Source organism: Peromyscus maniculatus, chromosome 1 (assembly GCF_049852395.1).
Source record: "Peromyscus maniculatus bairdii isolate BWxNUB_F1_BW_parent chromosome 1, HU_Pman_BW_mat_3.1, whole genome shotgun sequence".
In the NCBI taxonomy this organism is placed as follows: Eukaryota; Metazoa; Chordata; class Mammalia; order Rodentia; family Cricetidae; genus Peromyscus; species Peromyscus maniculatus.
The window spans coordinates 12891080-12911777 of NC_134852.1; the positions used below are offsets into that span (position 1 = coordinate 12891080).

Here is a 20698-nt window from a genome sequence, read left to right on the forward strand (position 1 = left end):
TAGTCAGCAGCACATTTTATTTATATCACAGCACTCCTTCCAACCAGAAATTGGAAATTCATCTGTATGTCTGAAACTCTCTGCAGGTTCTTGTGTGTTGGTGTGCGTGCACGTGTGTGTGTGTGTGTGTGTGTGTGTGTGCGTGCACGTGTGTGTGTGTGTGTGTGCTCTCTCGCTCACACGCACGACTTGAGCTCCACGAGTTGGGGATCTTCTCTACTTTGTCTGCTGATGAGCCCCATCACCAAGTCCTGAGGCCCAGAGCGGTGCTCAGTGGAATTGAGGGACTATTGAGAGCCCAGACACCAGGCAGAGAAGAGCGGGGTGGGGGAGGGGAGCAGCCTGTGCTGGGATGCCACTGGGAAGAGATTTGAAAGTTCAAGGAGTCCCTAAAAGGACCAGAGGTGAGCTCTGGGCCTAGCAGGCTCTGGGGCTGTGGTCCAAGATAGAGGAGTCTGGGCCCGGTTTATTATCCCAGTGTTTTTTTCGCCCCCTCGAGACAGGGTTTCTCTGTGTAGCTTTAGAGCCTGACCTGGAACTCGCTTTGGAGACCAGACTGGCCTCGAACTCACAGAGATCCGCCTGCCTCTGCCTCCTGAGTGCTGGGATTAAAGGTTTGTGCCACCATGCCTGCCCCCCTCTTTTAAAAATTATTTATTTATTTTGATTTTAGGTGTATGGGTGTTTTGCCTGCCCGTGTGCCTGTGCACCACATGCATGCAGTGCACCCGGAGGCCAGAAGAGGGCATCGGGTCCCCCTGCAACTGGAGTTGCAGAGGAACTGAACCCTTGTCTTCTGGAAGAGCAGCCAGTGTTCTTAACCGCTAAGTCATCTCTGGATCCTCTTCTCTTCTCTTCTCTTCTCTTCTCTTCTCTTCTCTTCTCTTCTCTTCTCTTCTCTTCTCTTCTCTTCTCCTCTCCTCTCCTCTCCCCTCCCCTCCCCTCCCCTCCCCTCCCCTCCCCTCCCCTCCCCTCCCCTCCCCTCCCCTCCCCTCCCCTCCCCTCCCCTCCTCTCCTCTCCTCTTCTCTTCTCTTCTTTTTTTCTCTCTTTCTTTCTTCTTTCCTTTTTTTTTGTTTTTTTGTTTTTTTGAGACAGGGTTTCTCTGTGTAGCTTTGTGCCTTTCCTGGAACTCACTCTGTAGCCCAGGCTGGCCTCGAACTCACAGAGATCCACCTGGCTCTGCCTCCCAAGTGCTGGGATTAAAGCCACTACTGCCTGGCTACTTTTTATGGTGTTTTGCCTACATATTTGTCTGGGTGAGGGTGTAGAATCTGGAGCTGGAGTTAACAGGTAGCTTTGAGCTGCCATGTGTTGCTGGGAATTGAACCTGGGTCCTTTGGAAGAGCAGCCAGCGCTCTTAACCACTGAGCCATCTCTCCAGCACCAGACCCTCTTTTCTTAAACAAATAAACAAATAAGTAAATAATTTTTTTTTGCATTTGTGTGTGTGTGTGTGTGTGTGTGTGTGTGTGTGTAAGAGAGAGAGAGAGAGAGAGAGAGAGAGAGAGAGAGAGAGAGAGACACCATGGTGCCTATGTGGACGTCAGAGGACACTGCTGGAGAGTCCGTCCGTTCTCTTGCTACCATGAAGGTCCTGGATATCATCAGACTTAGGTCCTCAGGCTTGGCAGTAAGCGCCTTTACTCATGGGGAGCACTTTCGGAAATTATTATATTGTTATTTCATTAGCATATAAATTAATTCGCACAGACATATGAAAATGATGGCATTTTCATGCACACTGAGTTTAGGCTGACTTCCTGTTCCTCCTGTTCCTCTCCACCCGGTCTTCCTGCCTCTCTCCCACTGTACCCTCCACATCACAGGTGCTCTGCTTCCCTCCCGTCTCCTCCCTCACGGCATCTCCTCCTCCTGGGTCCCTTCCTAGTTTCCTGGCCTCCACCCACACTCATTCCCACACAACACACGTATATAAAAATCGAAAGCCGGAATCCACGTCTGAGAAAGGACATGCAGCGCTCGGTTTCCCGAGCCAGAATGACTCTGTTTAATATGTTTTCCAGTTCCATCGACTTTCCCATCATCATGAAAGAGCAGTAGCTGCTCTTAATGCTGAGTCGTCTCTCTAGCTGCCCTGCCCTCTTTGAAAAACAGACTTACTTTTATTTTATTTGTGTGTCTGTGCATGAGCACACACATATGCGTGTTTTTTTCTCTCTCTTTAAACAGGGCCTCACGTATCCTAGGCTGGCCTCACACTCACTGTGTGGCTGAGGCTGTCCTTGAGTTCCCGAGCTTCCTGCCTCCATCTCTTAAGTGTTGAGATTATAGGTGTGTGACACACCAGCTCCCGAGCTTCCTGCCTCCATCTCTTGAGTGTTGAGATTATAGGTGTGTGACACACCACGCTTCGAGGCTTTTTCTCCCCCTCCCCCAATCTGGGGCTTTCAGTCAATGGGGAAGAGCATTACAACAAGTTCAAGGTCAGCCTGGGGAGGCTTACCAAAAAGTAGGAGCTTTCCTGGCACTTGGGAGGCAGAGGCCGGTGGATCTCTGTGAGTTTGAGGCCAGCCTGGGCTACAGATCGAGTTGCAGGACAGCCAGGGCTACACAGAGAAACCCTGCCTTGGAAAAAAAGGGGGGGGGGGCGGTGAGTGTGTCGCTCAGTGGTGGAGTGCTTGCCTGGAATGTACAAAGCCCTGTGTGCTAGTTACTTTCCTGTTGTGGTGATTAAGCCTCCAGACTAAGACAATTTATGGAAGAAAAGGTGACTTTGGCTTCCAGGACAATAGTCCATGATGGCAGAGCGGAGGCCCTGAGCAGCAGACATGGCGGCTGGAGCAGAAGCTGAGCGCTGACATCCTTCAGTGTGAGCATGAAGGTAGAGTGAACTAGAGATCTGAGCGTCTTTAAAGTCTCAGAGCTTGCCTCTAGCGATAGACTTCCTCTAACAAGGCCATACCTCCTAAACCTCCCAAACAGTGCCACCATCGGCTGGAGAACGAGTGTTCAAAAGTCCGACGCTTCGGGGGATAGCTCGTTTAAACCACCACCACTGGGCTGGACTCCCCAGCTCCGAGTAACACCCAGCATGACGGTCCACGCCCGAAATCCCTGAACTCCGCAGATAAAGGCAGGAGGATCAGGCATTCAAAGCCTTTCTCGGCTACATAGCAAGCTCCAGGCCAGCCTTGTCATTAAAGAAAGGTAGTTGAGGGGTGGATCGTGGTTAGATCGCGTACTGCTCTTTCGAGAGAACTGAGCTCAGTTCCCAGCACTCACGTGATGGCTCGTAGTTACCTGTGACTCACCTTCCAGGTGTTCTGATGTCTCACCTGGTCTTTCCAGTGGTCTGCGTAAACTATTGCAGGCACACACATAGTCACATATATAAATACATTTTACAGACAGGTTTGGAGGGGCTCGAGATGGCTCAGCAGGTCCAGGCATTTGCTGCCATGCCTGATTACCTGAGTTCAATGCCCAGGGTACAAATGGTAGGACAGAACCAATATCCCCAAAGCATCCTCTGATCCCCACATACAGGCTATGGCATGTCCACAAGTGCTCACATATACATACACACACACACACACACACACACATAAATAAATACATTTTAAAGCCCTTTGAACAGCTCTGGGAGGTAGCTCTGTTGGCACAGTGCTTGCCTAGGATTCATGAAGGCCTGGGTTCTACCCTTATTACGACAAAACAAACAAACAAACAAACAAACAAACAAACAAACAAACAAACCAGATGAGATCGCATAGACTGTAATCCCAGCACCTGAGAAGCGGAGGCAGGAAGATCAGGAGTTCAAAGTCATCCTCAGTTATAAATTGAGTTTGAGGCCAGTCTGGATGTGAGACCCTATCTCAAAAGCCACCAGAATTGTGGAACTCCATCTCATAAAATAGAAGGAAAGGAAGGAAGGAAGGGAGGGAGGGAGGGAGGGAGGAAGAAAGAAAAAGAAAGACACTTGGGCTGGGTCCTCTTGAAAAGTCCACACCCACACTTGGATGAGGACTATCCTTTCCCAAAACTCCTCTTTCTTTTAACATCTACACTTAAATCTCTGTTAAAATTCTCCTCCCAACAACCTCCGACTTCGTTTCCTACCAACTCTTCCTGAAATTCATTTCTGTTGCAAAGTCAAGCATCCCAGCTCACCGAGTGGAAGTCTCAGAGAAGAACTCAGGCCGCGGCAGGAGGCAGCCTGGAGCTGAGTCCCAGCAGCCCCTGCCACAGACAAGACCTCGGCACACTTCAGAAGACATAGGGTCCTGGCTGGTACCCCAACTTCTGGTTTTGTAGATCTGGGGTAAGGACTGATAATTCACATTCCTAACAAGTTCCCAGGTGAGGCTGAGCTGCTGCTGCTGTTGTTGATGGCCTAGGTCTGTCTGTCTGTCTGCCTGTCTGTCTGTCTATCTCTTTCTGTCTGTCTGTCTGCCTGCCTTTCTTTCTTTCTACTTCTTCTTCTTCTTTTTTTTTTTCCAGACAGGGTTTCTCTGTGTAGTTTTGGTGCCTGTCCTGGAACTCACTGTAGCCCAGGCTGGCCTCGAACTCACAGAGATCCACCTGTCTCTGCCTCCTGAGTGCTGGGATTAAAGGCGTGCACCACTATCGCCCGGCTGTCTGTCTTTCTTTTGGACAGCATCTCATGTAGCTCAGGCTGCCCTGGAACTCAATATGTAGCCAAGGATGACCTTGAACTACCATCCTCTTGCCTGGCTCTGGGACCTGTTTTTTTTTTTTTTTTTTTTTTTGGAGACCCATTCCATGAGATGATGGTCTGAACTTTCCTGCAAGTTTGAAATGTTTCATAATAAGATGACAAAACTTCATAACAGAGATGCAGGGTGATCCCCAGGGGAGCAGGGCCTGAGGGGAACCTGGGGATCGGATGAAGTATTGTGTGGGAAAATGCTGAGGATAGCCACTTCTGACCTAGATATTTTAGGTTGAGGCAGAGCTCATGGGAAAGTGCTTTTTGCTACCTAGGCTGCCCTAAAGGCTTGTATGTGGGAGGCCTGGAACCCTGGGGAGCAGAGGCAGAGCCCAGCATGGGTATGCCTAGAATTCTAGGGCAAAGAGCTCTTCCTTTAAAAAGATTAGTTATTATTATTGTGTACGGGTGGGTGCGAGTGCCCACCGGCATGCATGTGTGGAGTTCAGAGGACAGCTCTATGAAGCTGATGCTCTCCTTCCACCTTTACGTAGGTCCTGGGGATTGAACTCAGGTTATCAGGGTTTGTAGCAATCGCTTTTGTCTGCTGAACCATCTAGTGCTCCCCCTTCAGTTGCTTTTAACTTATTTATTTGTTTGTTTGTTTATTATTTATACAGTGTTCTGCCTGCATGTGTCCCTGCAGGCCGCAAGAGGGCACCAGATCTCATTACAGATGGTTGTGAGCCACCATGTGGTTGCCGGGAATTGAACTCAGGACCTCTGGAAGAGCAGCCAGTGCTCTGAAATGCTGAGTCATCTCTCCAGCCCCTGTTTTTAATTTTTTATTAACTTGTTTTAAGTAATTTATTTTTATTTTATGTGCATTGGTGTTTTGCCTGCATGCATGTCTGTGTAAGTAGGGTGCCAGATCCCCTGGAATTGGAGTAACAAGACAGTTGTGAGCTGCCATGTGGGTGCTGGGAATTGAACCCAGGTCCTCAGGAAGGACAGCCAGTGCTTTTAACTGCTGAGCCATCTCTCCAGCCACTATTAACTTTTTATGTAGCATGCACAAGGCCCTGGGTTCCGTGGTGGCACATGCCTGTAATCCCAGAACTTGGGAGGCAGGAGCAGAATCAAGAGGGTCAAGAGTTCAAGGTTATCCTCCAATATGTAGGGAATTGGAGGTCATCCTGGGATACACGAGACCCTGTTTCAAACAAAACAAAACAGAATAATCCTTTTGATAAAATACCTACTTATTCACCCAAGAAACCACTCACCACCATGAGACTTCTATTGCTCAGCTTTCTAGACAAATCCATTTTTCCTTTTCCATCTGCTGCTTCTCAGTAGCTGCTCAGATCTTCAATATAGTTTTCAAGTGCCTCTCTGAGTCTGTTTTAATTTTTTTTTTTTTATTGTTGAGGCCAAGAACCTGCAAAAGGCAGCCCATGTCCCCAGGGACAGAAGTGAGGGGAACATTCAAAGAACCTGAGAGGTTGTTGAGGGTGCCGGGGGATCAAGAGATCAGTTCTGGGCTGCTCAGGAAACCTGTTTTCCCTTTGGCCGAGTGTAGGCCGGGCTGGGCATCCTGGAGAAGAAGGAGGGCTTGGGGTATTGGGCTGCCATTTACTCAAACTTGGGTCAAAGATTCCCTGAGAGATGGCTCAGAGGTTAAGAGCACTTGCTGCTCTCCCGGAGGTCCTGAGTTCAATTTCCAGCAACCACATGGTGGCTCACAACCATCTGTAACGAGACCTGGTGCCTTCTTCTGGCCTGCAGGGATACATGCAGACAGAACACTGTATACATAATAAATAAATCTTTTTAAAAAAGAAAAGATTTCCTGAGGGAAGCTTCTGGGCTGACAGCTACCGACCTACAGAAGAGTAGGTCCTTAGTTAAGCCCCTTACTTCTGGACTGGTGGGGAGCTTAAAGAGTTGGTACCCATGTGAGGGAGCACTAACTCATTACAAATAAATATTCAAGTGCTCAGTACTACACCTGACTCATGGTAAGTGGTACTCACTACTGTAGGTACTATCCTCTGTCACCACCATGACCACCAACTATTAGAATGATCACTATAATCATCACCATCACCATCATCACCATCATCATCACCACCACCATTATCATCATCACCATCATCACCACTGAATGAAAAAGGAAATAAAAAGGAAAGGAAAGGACATGACCATTCCTGGGTATGGTGGAGGAGAAAGTTTATTATTGACTTGTGGAGGAGCGTAGCCAGGGACAGGGACATCCAGGAGAGTCCAGAGTGGACATGACCCTGAGTCATGTGAGGAGAGGGGGAGGGGAGCAGAATATTATTTTAAGCCAGGCAGTGGTGGCACACGCCTTTAATCCCACCACTTGAGAGGCAGAGACAGGTAGATCTCTGTGTGTTCGAGGGCAGCCTGGGCTACAGAGCAAGATCCAGGTCAGGCACCAAAACTACACAGAGAAACCCTGTCTCGGAAAAAAAAATATTTTAAGGTGTGTTACATTTGTTTATGTTGCATTTGTTCAACTCTGTGAAGCTGTGTTACTGTGTCTGTCTAAAACACCTGGGTGTGTGGGTGGTTTTTTGTTATTTAGTGGGTTATAGATGTTTGTTATCATTTAAGGGAATATAGTATATTGATACAAATTTAAAGTTATTTTTGTTACACTGTATATATGTTTCTACACTTGTTTAAAGGATTTTTGTATATTGATAACATTCTAAGGTTGTTTTTGTTACAATGTATTATATGTATGTTTCTATTTTTGTTTGGGGTATTGTGTCTATGCAGTTCATTTGAAAATGTAGGATAAAGTTCTAGTTTTTGAAAGTTATTATTATAAACTATATAGGATAATCAAGAAACATAGGTCAGTAGTTAGTCATTCATAACAATCAAATTTGTAGATATGTTATGGATGTTTTCTAGATTAAATAGATATAGTTTAGATAGATGGTCTTCAAATACTTCAAAGACCTATAGAACATGGCACATAAAATGTTTCATTTACTTAGAGCTTTTCATGACAATGAGACACATCTGCTCTTGGCAGCACCAATTTACTTCAGAGATGATGGGCATTGAAGAAACTTCTTATGGAGTTTGCTTTCACGGTGGCAAGGCTAGCCACTGGGCCAAGGAACTGCTCTTGCCTTTGACTGCTGAGCAGACTGGACATGCAGGACACACAGGAAAAAAGACTGTTGAACTTTGCCAAAACAAGGCAGGACAATCTTTCAAAATTCCTGTTTTATAGAAAAGTCTGCCAGATACTTCAGGTCTGTAGGCTGAAGATGGATGCCCCAACACTGCAGAGGAACTTTGGGTGACTGTCCAGGCAGTCTCTGTTGTTAGATAATATTACACCCTTCTGGATCTTTGATGGAGTTGAAGACTAGATGGTTATAGTTACAGTTTTCCTTAGTTATGATAGAAAGTAAATTAGGTGTAAAATTTTGGATTCACTAAGATAGGATAGATAACGCATTATTTTCTCTAAATATGCTAACTACAGATGGACAGAATATCATGAATATAATCCTTACTTGATAAGTGTTATTGTATATAGTCTTACCATGTTTAAGTTAAAACCCTTTCACTTTTATTTAGACAAAAAAGGGGAAATGTCGTAGAATATTATTTTAAAGTGTGTTACTTTTGTTTATGTTGTGTTGTTTAACTCTGTGAAGCTGTGTTACTGTGACTGTCTAGAACACCTGATGGTCTAATAAAGAACTGACCAATAGCAAGGCAGGAGAAAGGATAGGCAGGGCTGGCAGGCAGAGAGAATATTTAGAAGGAGAAATCTGGACAAAAAGGAGAAATCTAGCATCCAGAGAAGGAGGAGGACTTCAGGGGCTAGCCACTCAGCTACACAGCCAGTCACAGAGTCAGAAACAAAGAAAGGTATATAGGAATAGAAAAGGAAAAGCCCAGAGGCTTATTTAAGATAAGGAAAGCTGGCCAGGCGGTGGTGACACACGCCTTTAATACCAGCACTCGGGAGGCAGAGGCAGGTGGATCTCTGTGAGTTCGAAGCCAACCTGGTCAACAGAGTGAGTTCTAGGAAAGCTACACAGAGAAATCCTGTCTCGAAAAACAACCACCACCACCACCACCAACAAACCCGCCCCCCCCAAAAAAACAAACCCCACCAAAAAAGGAAAGCTGGCTAGAAACTAAGCCAAGCTAAAGCTGGGCATTCATAAGTAATAACAAGCCTCCATGTGTGATTTACTTAGGAGCTGGGTGGTGGCCCCCCCAAAAGGGTAAAATACCAACATCAACAGGGAGGGGAGGGGAGAGGGAGAGACCAGGTGCAACAGCCCAAAGATACAAAGTAACCAAGCTGTCTGGATTATATACGGAAGAGCAGTCCAGTCCCCTGTTTCCGAGCTCCCTTCTTAGTTGTATGTCCCACGGTCTGCGGTCCCGGGAGATGACGGAGTATACCTATGGAAGACAAAGTGAAGAGGACAGCCCATGTCTACAGCTATGGGGAAGTCCTCACTCATGCTGGGGTGAGATTTGGTGATGGGGAGGCTGTTTTGGGGTCACCCAAGGTCCTGGAAGTAATCCCTCCCTCTGCTCTATAAATAGATCCCATAATCTCACTGACTCCCTAAATTGAATCTCCATGAAATTGCTACTCAGTCTTTCTTTGGAGCCCTGTTTGGGAAGGGGGAGCAGGTGTTTATTTCTCCACCCTCCCCACCAAAAAAAATTCCTTGCACCAATCGCCACCACAGTCACCACCATAAGTACCTTTATCATCACCTTCATCCTCACCATCGCTGTCATCAACAAGGGCGATTGACAGCCGGTAAGGAAAATGGGCTCTTAGTCGGGCATAGTGGTCCACACCCACAATTTCAGCACTTAGGAGGCGGAGGCAGGAGGGCCAGGAAGGAGCTAATCATCACCACTGGACAATAGTAAAGAAAGAGAAACATCCCTGAACTCAAGCCCCTGAGGATCCTATTCACTCACTCCCTGTGGGGCCTGGACATTTCTTCAGCTGGACGTCCAGCCCGATGCCCGGGTCGGGTTTTTACTGTGACCACTCCCCACCTCCATCTTCTTTCTGAGGGGCATCCACACCGTGGTGTCCTTCCTTATTGTCTACTTCATTGTTTTGATTGAGGCAGGGTCTCGTTGTGTAGCCTAGGCTGGCGTCACACTCCAAACAGTCCTCCTGTCTCAGGTGTCCAAGTGCTGAAACTACAGCCATGTTCCGTGACACATGTATTTGGGCCGGTTTTTATTGGTATTGTTGTTGTTGTTTCTTTTTTCAAGACAGGGTTTTTCTGTGTAGCCCTGGCTGTCCTGGAACTCGCTCTGTAGCCCAGGCTGGCCTTGAACTCAGAGATCTACCTGCCTCTGCCTCCCAAGTGCTGGGATTAAAGGTGTGTGTCACCACACCTGGCTGTTTGGACCATTTCCCACCCCCTCCGGCTAATCCCCAGAGATAGAGGCTTGGGCTCTCCTTAGCTTTGCTCAGTGATGGGTTTGGGGGTCTGGCATACAGTAGGTACACAATAAAAACACGTTGGGTGGTGTTGGAACCTAACCTTGGGGCCGGCCGCCTACCATCTACCCACTGAATCTGGTTGTAGGGGAACCTCCAATGGTTGAGTCTCTACTTGGGGAATCAGGGCTGTGTGCCCGGGCTGCAGCCCCATGGCTTATAAGCAAAAGCCCCACTGACACAAGCACACAGATCTCAGGACCCAGTCGAGAGACACTCAGGGACTGCAGAGGCCCTAGGATGCATGGCTTGGTTCTCTGAAGTAGACACACAGATCAGAACTCACCTCTCATGCCTGCAAGGGGATGGGGTCAAGCGTCCTGGAGGGCTGGCATTGTAGAAAGAGAGGTCACACTTGGGAGTGTGAGTGAGCCCTAACACTGTCTCAGGGTTTCTATTGCTGTGAAGAGACACCATGACCACGGCAACCCTTAAAGAGGAAAATATTTAATTGGGGATGGCTTACAGTTTCAGAGGTTTAGTCCATTATCAACTTGGCAGCGTGCAAGCGGACAGGGTGCTAGAGAAGGAGCTGAGAGTTCTACATCCGGATCCACAGGCAGCAGAAGCAACTGTGACATTGGGCATAGCTTGAGCATAGGAGACCTCAAAGCCCACCCCTCCAGTGACACACTTCCTCCAACAGGACCACGCCCACTCCAACAAAGCCACACCTCCTGATAATGCAACAAGACCACGCCCACTCCGACAAAGCCACACCTCCTGATAATGCCGCTCCCTGGGGGGCCATTGTCTTTCAAACTACCACACACCCTTCACCATCTCACCAGGCAGATGGGTTGAGTCTGGACTCTGTGGCTTGCTGGTTGAGGGGGGGTAGAAAGACAAAGTGCGGGCTGAGAGGGAGGGGGAATCTCTGGGCATCCACCATGTGCCCAATTAACACATAGTTGGACCTGGGATACAAAACAGGGGCACATGGGTGCGGAGGCAGAGAAACGCTCCCGGAGATAGCCAATTAGCCAATTAAGGGGACAAAAGCCTCTCTAGCAAGGCCAGGCGAGGCGAGGAGTCAACCTCAGCAATTAATGTCGAGGGCCTTTAGAAGGAGACTTGGGGAGGGGGTTGCTGGTGGTTGATAGACAGGTCCAGTCTCTGAGAGGGGTGCCAGCACCTCCAGGCTCACACCACCCCAGAGCTTCCTCTTTGCTCGAGATCCAGCATCAGTTTAGGGGAAATTGAAGCCCAGATGACTCCAGGAAGCAGGGCTGGCTTCTGGGTGGAGGTCGTCCACGGAATCCGGGAGGTGCATGCAGTGGAATGAGCAGGGGGCAAGGGAGAGGTTTCCCCAAATTGCATTTATTTAATTTTTTCATCTATTTATTTATTCTGTATCACCAGCTATTAATTTTGTGGTGTGTGTGTGTGTGTGTGTCTGTCTGTCTTTGCACGCGTTCATGTGCCCCACATCAGGCCTGCGGAGGTCAAAAGACTACTTGCGGGACTCAGTTCTCTTCTTCCAAGAGTCCCAGAGATCAGGTCTCCAGACTTAGCGTCAAGTGCCCTAACCGGCTGAACCATCTCGCTGGCCCCTGCAGCCCACAGTGGTCTTGAACTGGCAATCCTCTTGCCTCAGCCTCCCCAGAGTTAGGATGACATGTGGGTGCTACCACCTTTAGCTATCAGAGCCTGGCTGGAACCCCAGATCTCCCACCAGCCAGGGCAGGGCCTAAAGCGCGCCTCTGGCAGGGCCAACCTGGCAGTCTCCACCCACGTTCCCAGTTAGACTCCGCTCCCTGCCCCGGCCGCCACTCACGCCCTCTTCGGCTCCCCATTGGTCCGAGACGCCATCATCCCGCCCCACCGCGCTCCTGCGGGCCAATCAGACTCTGGCGATGACACGCCTTCGCCGCCCCGCCCCTCACGGGGCGCTGCAGAGGCTCGGGACCGATTGGCCTGCTCGGGAGGGAGGGGCAGACACGTAACCAAGGCCGGGCAAACGGTGACCCAGCCCGGAAACCGTGACGGTCCCGTGGCGAAGGTGAGCAGAAGGCACCTGTTGGAGGGGCTGGCTGGACTCGAACCTGGTACCACCGGGTAAGTCCGACCACCCCTCCCTGCAGACCGGGAAACGGAAGCCTTGCCGGGTATCCGACTCCAGCTGGTCACCGAGTGGACCGCCAGGCAGGGACTCGAACCCTCTCCAGAGCTAAGTTTGGTATCAGACCCCGGGAGAGCGCGACTCCCATCATCATCTCTTCCAGGACGAAATGGATGCCCAGAGAGGGAGTGAAACTCACTCCAGGGTCACACAGCCTGGAAATCTGGGTTCCGGTAGTAGTGTCCAGTTGCCACTTGCCGAATTAAACAGCCTCACCCCAACCCCTCAGCAGGAGGTCACTCACCTCAGCCTAGGACAGGCTTCCCCACCGAGGGCTCCTTCCAGAACCTCCCCAAAGTCCTCAACTCCATCCAGACACACACACCCCTTCTTACCCGCCCTCCGCAACTCATTCCCTCTCTCGGATTGGTCATTTTCTCTCACCCCGGGTCCCACATCGTCTTCCTATCATACCCAGCTGGCCCGAACTTTCTTTTTTTAAATAAAATAGAAGGTAGTATAAAATTGGAATAAAGGGCATGGAGACACATGCTTGTAATGCCAGCAGCACTCGGGAGACCTGAGTTTGCCAGGAGACTGAGCCAGGCCTTGGAAGCCAGCCAGGGGTACTTAGTGAGACCTTGCCTTTTAAATAAATTAATACATAAGACTGTGCAACGTGTAACAGGTGTTGGGTGAAGAATAAGTTGGAGATTTGCATAAGGCCCTCTGTTATTGAAACCAGCCTGCGGTGGTGTGGCCGAGATAGTGGTCACCGGTGCGGTCTTCTGGGGGGAACTGGGATTACAGATGTCCACGCCCACATCTGGTTGAACTTCAGCCTCCTCACATGCTAAGCAGTCACTGTAGACTGACCACATGCCCCAGCCTTCTTTTTACTTTTTTTTTGAGACAAAAATCTCACTACATTGACCAGGCTAGACTTGAACTTTGGATCCTCCTGTCTCAGCCTCCCAAAGAGTAGTTAGGTTGACAGGCCCATGACACAAAAACCCACCTTATTAAAATCGACAGATTTTTACAGATAGGCTATATTACCTGAGACCAGGAGATGCCTCCGTCGGGAAAGGGCCTGCACACAGTGTGAGGACCTGAGTTCGAATCCCCAGTACTCATGCTGGAAGCCAGGTAGCAGTCAGTGTGCATCTGTGACTCCAGTGCTGGGGCAAGGGAAACGGAGTACAAAGAGGTGACGCCCCGAGCTCATTGGCCAGCCCGACTATGAGTCTATAAGCTCCAGCTTCAACGAGAGACCCTGTCTCAAAAAGACACCGGACACTGACCTCTGGCCTCCGCACATGTGCACACATACAAACAGAATGTATTTCTTTTTGAGATTTACTTATTGCTTTTATTTATGTGTGTGCCTGCATAGATTTTATGCTCAGCATGTGCGCGCTGGTGCCCACGGAGGCCAGAGGGCATTGGATCTCCTAGAACCGGAGTTACAGGAGGTTTTAAGTCACCCTGATGTTGGTGCTAGGAACCAAACCTGGGTCCACACCTCTCGCCCCAGGGGAACATATTTCTTAGGACAGGTACATTGATAGATTGATGGGAGGGTGAGACCAGGTCTCAAAGAGCCCAGGCTGGCCTCCGACTCAGAGATCCACCTACCTCTGCCTTTCCAATGCTGGGATTGAAGGTGTGCACCACCAGGCCCGGGGAGAATGTATTTCTTATGACAGACCAAACCTGGGTCCTCACCTCTCTCGCCCCAGGGGAGCATATTTCTTAGGACAGGTACATTGATAGATTGATGGGTGGGTGAGACCAGGTCTCATAGTGCCCAGGCTGGCCTCCAACTCAATATGTAATTGAAGATTTAAGTCTTCTCATCTCCCGCCTCCATCTCCCTAGTACCAGGATGCAAGCATGCTCCACCATGCCCGGGTGTGCAGGTTTGCAGATGGAGCACAGGGTTTTGTGTATGTTAGGCAAGCACTCAACAACTGAGTCCCAGCCCCAGACCCTAGAGGTTTTTTGTTGTCTGTTTGTTTTGATATAAGGTTTCTCTGTGGCCCTAGCTGTCCTGGAACTCACTTTGTAGACCAGGCTGGTCTCGAACTCACAGAGATCCACCTGTCTATGCCACGTGAGTGCTGGAATCAAAGGTCTATACCAGCACACCTGGCCTGAGTTTTTATAATAACAAATATCTGGGTCCTTACCACATAGCTAAAAAAAAGTCTGTTGCTCAGCAATCCTTCTCTGTACCCACCTCTGCTGGGTCCCCACCTCCCTCTGTGTCCCCTCTGCTGGGTCCCCACCTCCTCTGCTGGGTCCCCACCTCCTCTGCTGGGTCCCCTCTGCTGGGTCCCCACCTCCCTCCGTGTCCCCTCTGCTGGGTCCTCACCTCCCTCTGTGTCCCCTCTGCTGGGTCCCCACCTCCTCTGCTGGGTCTCCACCTTCCTCTGTGTCCCCTCTGCTGGGTCCCCACCTCCTCTGCTGGGTCCCCACCCCTATGCTGGGTCTCTATATCCCACTGAAAGGATGCATGGTGAATGAATACAAACAGGTCTGCACACAGACAGTGGAAAGAGCTGCAGAGAAGGCCCAGTGGGAACCCCGGTTACAGAGCAGTTTGAGGACCCAGCAGCAACACAGTCTCCTGGAAACACTGGCCCACACGTGCCACACCTCAGACCCCGTGGGTGTACAGACACCACGCGGGGGAAGCCCGGAAGCGTGATCGGGCCCCTTCGGCACACAGGTTTCTCTCTTGTAAAAGTGTTGCTGGGCAGGGTGGCTTCACCAGACTTGTGTGTTCTTTCTCTGTTTTTTTTTTTTTTTAATAATTAAAAAATTTATTTTATTTTATCTGCATTGGCGTTTTGCCTGCATACATTCCAGATCTTGGAGTTACAGAGAGTTGTGAGCTGCCATGTGGGTGCTGGGAATTGAACCCGGGTCCTCTAGAAGAGCTGTCAGTGCTCTTAACCACTGAGCCATCTCTCCAGCCCCCCTTTCTCTTTTAAATTGTGGGGGAGTACCTATAAAACAAATTTACCCACTTGAAGATGGCTCCTTCAGCAAAGTGTGTGCTGGACAGGCGTGGACACCATGTAGAAAGCCGTCGTGGGTTCGAATCCCCACACTGATATAAAAGGCTGGGCATGGTTGCATGTTCTTGTGGCCCCAGCAGTGGAGGGCAGAGAGAATCTGGTTTAGTAGAGACCTTGTCTAAGCCAATAAAGTGAAGGGCAATAGAGGAAGATCCTGGACATCCTGCTGCAGCCACACACACACACACACACACACACACACACACACACACACACACACACGTAACAAAGAGGACAGCACCTGAGGATCATCAGATGTTGTCCTCTGGCTTCCACAATCGGTCATGTGTATGCCCACACCCCCTCACCCCCCAACACATGCACAGATACAAAAAGAAATGGCCAGGACAGGCGAAGGAAGCCACAGACTCTGCCAGCCAGGGGACGGGGAGGGAGGGGCTTGAGGTGACTTAGTTAATGCAGGATTTCTACTTGCAGTGATGAAAATGCTCTGTACCTACCTAGGTCAATGGTCATGGGCACACACATGAATGCTTCCCCTGTGCATTTACATTTAAATTTTATTGCCAGGCGGTGGTGATGCACGCCTTTAATCCCAGCACTCAGGAGGCAGAGCCAGGCTTTAAGGGTCTCAAAGAGCCTGACATGGTGGCACATGCTTATTAGCCCAGAACTCAGGAGGCTGATGCTGAAGGATTGTAAGTTTAAGGCCATCCTGGGCTACATAGCAAGACTCCATGGCTCATTTTTTTTATTTCAAAGATAGCGTTCCAGATCTGTATGCCCCTGGGCAGGTCACCTTACTGCTCAGGCCTCAGTTTCCCCAGGGGTGGAGGCCTCGATGCGCTCCACTAGTGACAGGTAGAAAGTGAGAAAAGTACTTGTTGATGCTGTTCGACCTCTGTGCAAGAAGGGAGGCCGCTGGGGGAGGGGTTGGTGGAGGGTGACTCTGGGCCGGAGGCAGATACCTGCGCCCAGAGACCCCTTCCTGGGGAAGTAGCCTCACCTATAAACAGGGGAGGAGGGAGGGGAGGAGGGAGGGAGCAAGTCTTAGGCCTGGAGGTGGGAGCAGGCCTGCAGGGACCACAGAACCAAGTGTGTGACCCGGGATGAGTCCTTGAGCCTCATCCCCTGCTGCATTGTGAAAAGCTCCGGTGGCCGCCCGTCCTGGGGCTGCAAGGGCATGAAGAAAAGACAGCCAGAGGGACACAAGCTCATGGAAACTGAGGTTAGGTGGACGGCGCTGTGCAGTACCTAGTGAAGAAGCCCCAGCGCGCACGCACGCACGCACGCACGCACGCACGCACGCAGGCAGGCACACACCCCGCCCTGCAACCTCAGTGTATTTATTATACACAGCTGAACAGGGCAGCGGTTAGTACACACAGATAAACAAGGGGGCAGGTTTAGCGGATCTTAGAGCAGTCTCTGCAGGGGGGGCAGGCAGTCTTCAGGAGAGGAACAAGGCTTCTGTGGACATTTCCTGCACACATCGTCAGTATTCACACTCAGACCCGAAAGAGTCTTGGCCATCCCTCTGAGCCTCACCCGGTGAAGGCTTTGCCCATTTCCCACGGGTCTGAGGGTTCCGTTCTGGACATGGTCGTGCACATGTCAAAAGTACGCGTGTTCTAAAGACTTCCCTAGAGTCCCCACAGTCCCCACCTGACCCTGCCTACTGTCCCTCTGCCCACCCCCAGACCATGGCCGCAGCCAGGGCTAGCCTGGGCCGGATCCGCCCGGAGTCCTCCATCCTGTTCCTATGCGACCTGCAGGAGAAGTTTCGTCCCAGCATAGCCTACTTCCCACAGATCGTGTCGGTGGCCGCTCGAATGCTGAAGGTACGAACTACGCTCTTTTCCAGACCCGGGGCTTCAGGCCCAAGCCCTCCTCCCCCAGACCCCAGGAGTCCAGTCCCGGGTTTCTTTTCCCATGTAGGTGGCCCGGCTGCTGGATGTCCCTGTCCTGCTGACGGAGCAGTACCCGCAAGGCCTGGGCCCCACAGTGCCCGAGCTGGGCGCTCAGGGCATTAAGCCAGTGAGTAAGACATGCTTCAGCATGGTGCCCACCTTACAGAAGGAGCTGGATGGCCGGCGCCAGCTGCAGTCCGTGCTGCTCTGTGGCATTGAGACCCAAGTCTGCATCTTGGTGAGACCCCGCCTGTCCTCACCTCCTGGGTCCTCCTTCCTGCCCTGGGGCCCTGGCTGAGCCTCCTCATCCTCATTCCAAGTCCCCAGTTCTGGCCGGGGCTCCCCAGTCCCTCGCTGGGAGGGAGCCCTGTTTGTGCTCTGGGTCTGGACCTGGACCTCTCTGCCCTTAGAACACGGCCCTGGACCTCCTGGACCGGGGACTGCAGGTCCACGTGGTGGTGGACGCCTGCTCTTCTCGCAGGTGAGAGGGTCTCTGTGGGGGTGGTCCTCCGTGTGTGCCAGGCCCCCCGCGGCATGGACGCCTGCCCGCTCTCCCCCTCTCTTTCCTGTAGCCAGGTGGACCGGCTGGTGGCACTGGCCCGCATGAGGCAGAGCGGAGCGTTCCTCTCCACCAGCGAATCGCTCATTCTGCAGCTTGTGAGGGACGCTGCCCACCCCCAGTTCAAGGAGGTATTGGGCCCTTTGGGCTTCTGTGAATAGAAGGCTCCCTCCTTTTTGATAAAGGGTCTCCTGTGTGCCACGTTGGCCTTGGACACGCTGTGTAGTCAGGGGTGACTTTAAACTTCTGTCCGTCGAATCTCTGCCTCCCAATGCTGGGATTACAGCCCCGCTGCGCCCGGCTGGCTTTCTCTCTCTCTCTCTCTCTCTCTCTCTCTCTCTCTCTCTCTCTCTCTCTCTCTCCCTCCCTCCCTCCCTCCCTCCCTTCCTCTCTCTCTCTCTCATTTAGAACTCTGTTCAGGGCTTTCTATATTATTTACATTTTAGTGTGTGTGTGTGTGTGTGTGTGTGTGTGTGTGTGTTTATGTGTGTGTCTGTCTGTGAGAGAGGGAGAGAGCGCCACAGCATACAGATGGAGGTCAGGTTCACCTTGAGGACGTCAGCTCTTGGCTTCACCCATGTTGGTTCCCAGGACAGAACGCAGGTCAGGCTTGAAGACAGGTGCCTCGTTCACTGGGCCACCTTGCCAGCCCTTTGTGTTTGTTTTGTTGTTTTTTTTTTAATTGTTTTTGTTTTCGTTTTGCCCCTTTGAGATAGTTGGCAGTTACAATTGCATTGTAAATTTGGTCTTTGCCTAATAAAGCTCCTGGTTGCCCTAGCTCAGCCTGAATATGTAGCCCAGGCTGACCTCAAACTCATGGCAATTTCCTGCCTCAGCCTTCTGAACACTAAGACTACAGCTCTGCACCATTATGCCTTACTGAGAAACATTGTTTCTTTGGGTTTCTGGAAAACACCCAGGTGCAAGTTTCAGCTCTGGGGAAAAAAAAAAAAAAAAGACAGGACTTACTATGTAACCATGGCTGATCTGGAACTCTAATTTATGATCAGACTGGCTTCAAATTCAGAGATAGGGCAGCCTCTGCCTCCCAAGTGCTAGGATTAAAGGCGTGCATTCGCCTCCATGCCTAGCCCAGGAACACTTCTTTTAAAACATTATTTTCCTTTGTGGATGCGGATGCTTTGCCCGTGTGTACGTCTTGTGTACCACATCTGTAGTGCCCAAAGAGTCCAGTCCAGGGCACGGGATCCTTGGACCTGGAGTTACAGAGAGTTGTGAGCGGCTGTGTGGATGGTGGGAACTGAGCCCAGGTCCTCTGCAAGAACAGAAAATGCTCTGAATGGCTGAGCCATCTCTCCAGCCCCCAGGAAAACTTGCCAGGAGAGTGGTTGGCTGGGGAAGGCTGCCAGGAGGACCAGGGAGATGGGCAGTTCTTGACTTCTGACCAGACCTCCTCTGCCTGCAGATCCAGAAGATCATCAAGGAGCCAGTCCCAGACAGCGGGCTGCTGGGCCTCTTCCAAGGCCAGAACCCCCTCTTGCTGGACTCCAGACCCTGACTTGAGATGGGAGCATCATTTCCCTCCTCTCTGAATCCCAAGAGTCCACCTGGAGGCCTGCCCTGTGGTGGGGGAGGGGTGCCCTGTGGTGGGGGAGGGGTGCCCTGTGATGGGGGAGGGGTGCTGTGCCTCCTGCTTAAAGAACTGGTCCTGGAAATGCTAATGAACTCTGAGTGCTGGAAGGGGTGTGGGCATGGGGTCGACTGAGGAGAGGTGGATGAGGGAGTCTGCTCAGGTTCCCCTCACGAGGTGGGAAACCAAAGGGCAAAGAAGTGTCACAGACTGGGACCCAGACTCCGAATAAACGTTGATGTGGCTGTGGACCAAACCATTATTGGGTTTGTGGGGTGTCACAGGGGCTACTGGGGTGTGCAGGTGGGAGAAGAGGATGAGATGAGGTGAGGAGAAGGGGGGTGCCTCTTCCCAGCCCCAAGCTGGGACTAGACACAGGCCACATCTGCACGGCAGGCCGCAGGTGCGTCTTGAAGTAGGAGTTTCTGACCGTCCCCATCTAGGTGGTACTCAGCCCACTCCCCTGGCTCGCCTCCACAACTCCTGCGTTCTGCAGGCCTGTGAGACCAAGTTCTGCCACCCTGAGAGGGAGCTGGGCCCCTGTTCCCACAGCTGCAGAGGCCTCTGACTGCCCACAGGACTAAACCTGGGGAAACATTCCCCTAAACAATGGAAAGAGCACCCGTTCAGCTTTACAGCATCATGCAGGCTTGCACCAGGTGCCAGAGAAGAGCCTGGAAGACCAGGCAGTGTGTGGCAGGGACAGATTTCCTCCATGGAGCCCTTGAATGGGCAACCCATGAAGCTATGAAGGAGAACCCTAGGTTGTAGTGGAGACACCAGGGTGTTGGAGATGTCCCTGAAGAGACAGATGTGCTGTTTTCTCAGAGGAAAGTCTCTCAGATGAGTTTGCCTTTTCATACCCTGGCTCCACTCTCAGCGGGTGAAATAAGGGTTACAGGAACACCAGCACTCTGACACTGGGCTGTCCTGATAACTGAGATGGTTCCTAAGTGATTAACAGGGGGGTAGCATATACAGCATGGACACACTAGATGAAGAATTTGTCTTCGAACAATGAGGAGTGGATGCATAAGATTTTGTCAGACTACTCAGAACGGCACGCGGATTAAAATGAGGGGTTTTCTGTGTGATATCTGAAGACCAAGAGTGACTCAACTAAACTAGGAACAGAGACCTCAGATTACATGGGGAGGGAGGGAGGAAATCTCTGGATTTCCTGGCACGTCTCAGACTCCACAGTCTCTCCCATGAACTAATTCTTCACAACCTCTAGTGAGAGGTAGCTGCGTCAGTGTGTCTGTCCCTGTCTATCTGCCGATGACTTTGTAGGACGATCAGTCCACTGACTGCGGGGTAGATACTTGATCCTGCTCATCCTTTTTCCGT

At 50.9% G+C, this 20698-nt stretch overlaps 1 protein-coding gene across 3 annotated transcripts; it reads left to right on the forward strand.

Annotated features, from left to right (window-relative positions):
- Positions 1–12042: 12042 nt before the first annotated feature.
- LOC102908074 (isochorismatase domain-containing protein 2A) lies at positions 12043–19604 on the forward strand. 3 transcript variants are annotated; one of them, XM_076569845.1, is made up of 6 exons: positions 12043–12181; positions 16989–17129; positions 17227–17436; positions 17609–17679; positions 17771–17888; positions 19184–19604. In XM_076569845.1, exons 2-6 carry the CDS (start codon positions 16992–16994, stop codon positions 19274–19276), a joined length of 630 nt encoding a protein of 209 aa, XP_076425960.1. In that variant the 5' UTR covers positions 12043–12181; positions 16989–16991; the 3' UTR covers positions 19277–19604. The 3 variants fall into 3 exon arrangements, with proteins under 3 accessions (XP_076425960.1, XP_042126900.1, XP_076425965.1); XM_042270966.2 differs by having other exon boundaries at positions 12081–12237; XM_076569850.1 differs by lacking the exon at positions 12043–12181 and adding an exon at positions 12329–12353.
- The last annotated feature ends 1094 nt before the right edge of the window (positions 19605–20698 follow it).

Bases quoted from the DNA above. Each gene is read 5' to 3' on its own strand.
- LOC102908074 (XM_076569845.1), top strand. From the start codon at position 16,992: ATGGCCGCAGCCAGGGCTAGCCTGGGCCGGATCCGCCCGGAGTCCTCC. The intron at 17,680-17,770 runs GTGAGAGGGTCT...TCTTTCCTGTAG, and splicing joins GACGCCTGCTCTTCTCGCAG to CCAGGTGGACCGGCTGGTGG. The intron at 17,889-19,183 runs GTATTGGGCCCT...CTCTGCCTGCAG, and splicing joins CCCACCCCCAGTTCAAGGAG to ATCCAGAAGATCATCAAGGA.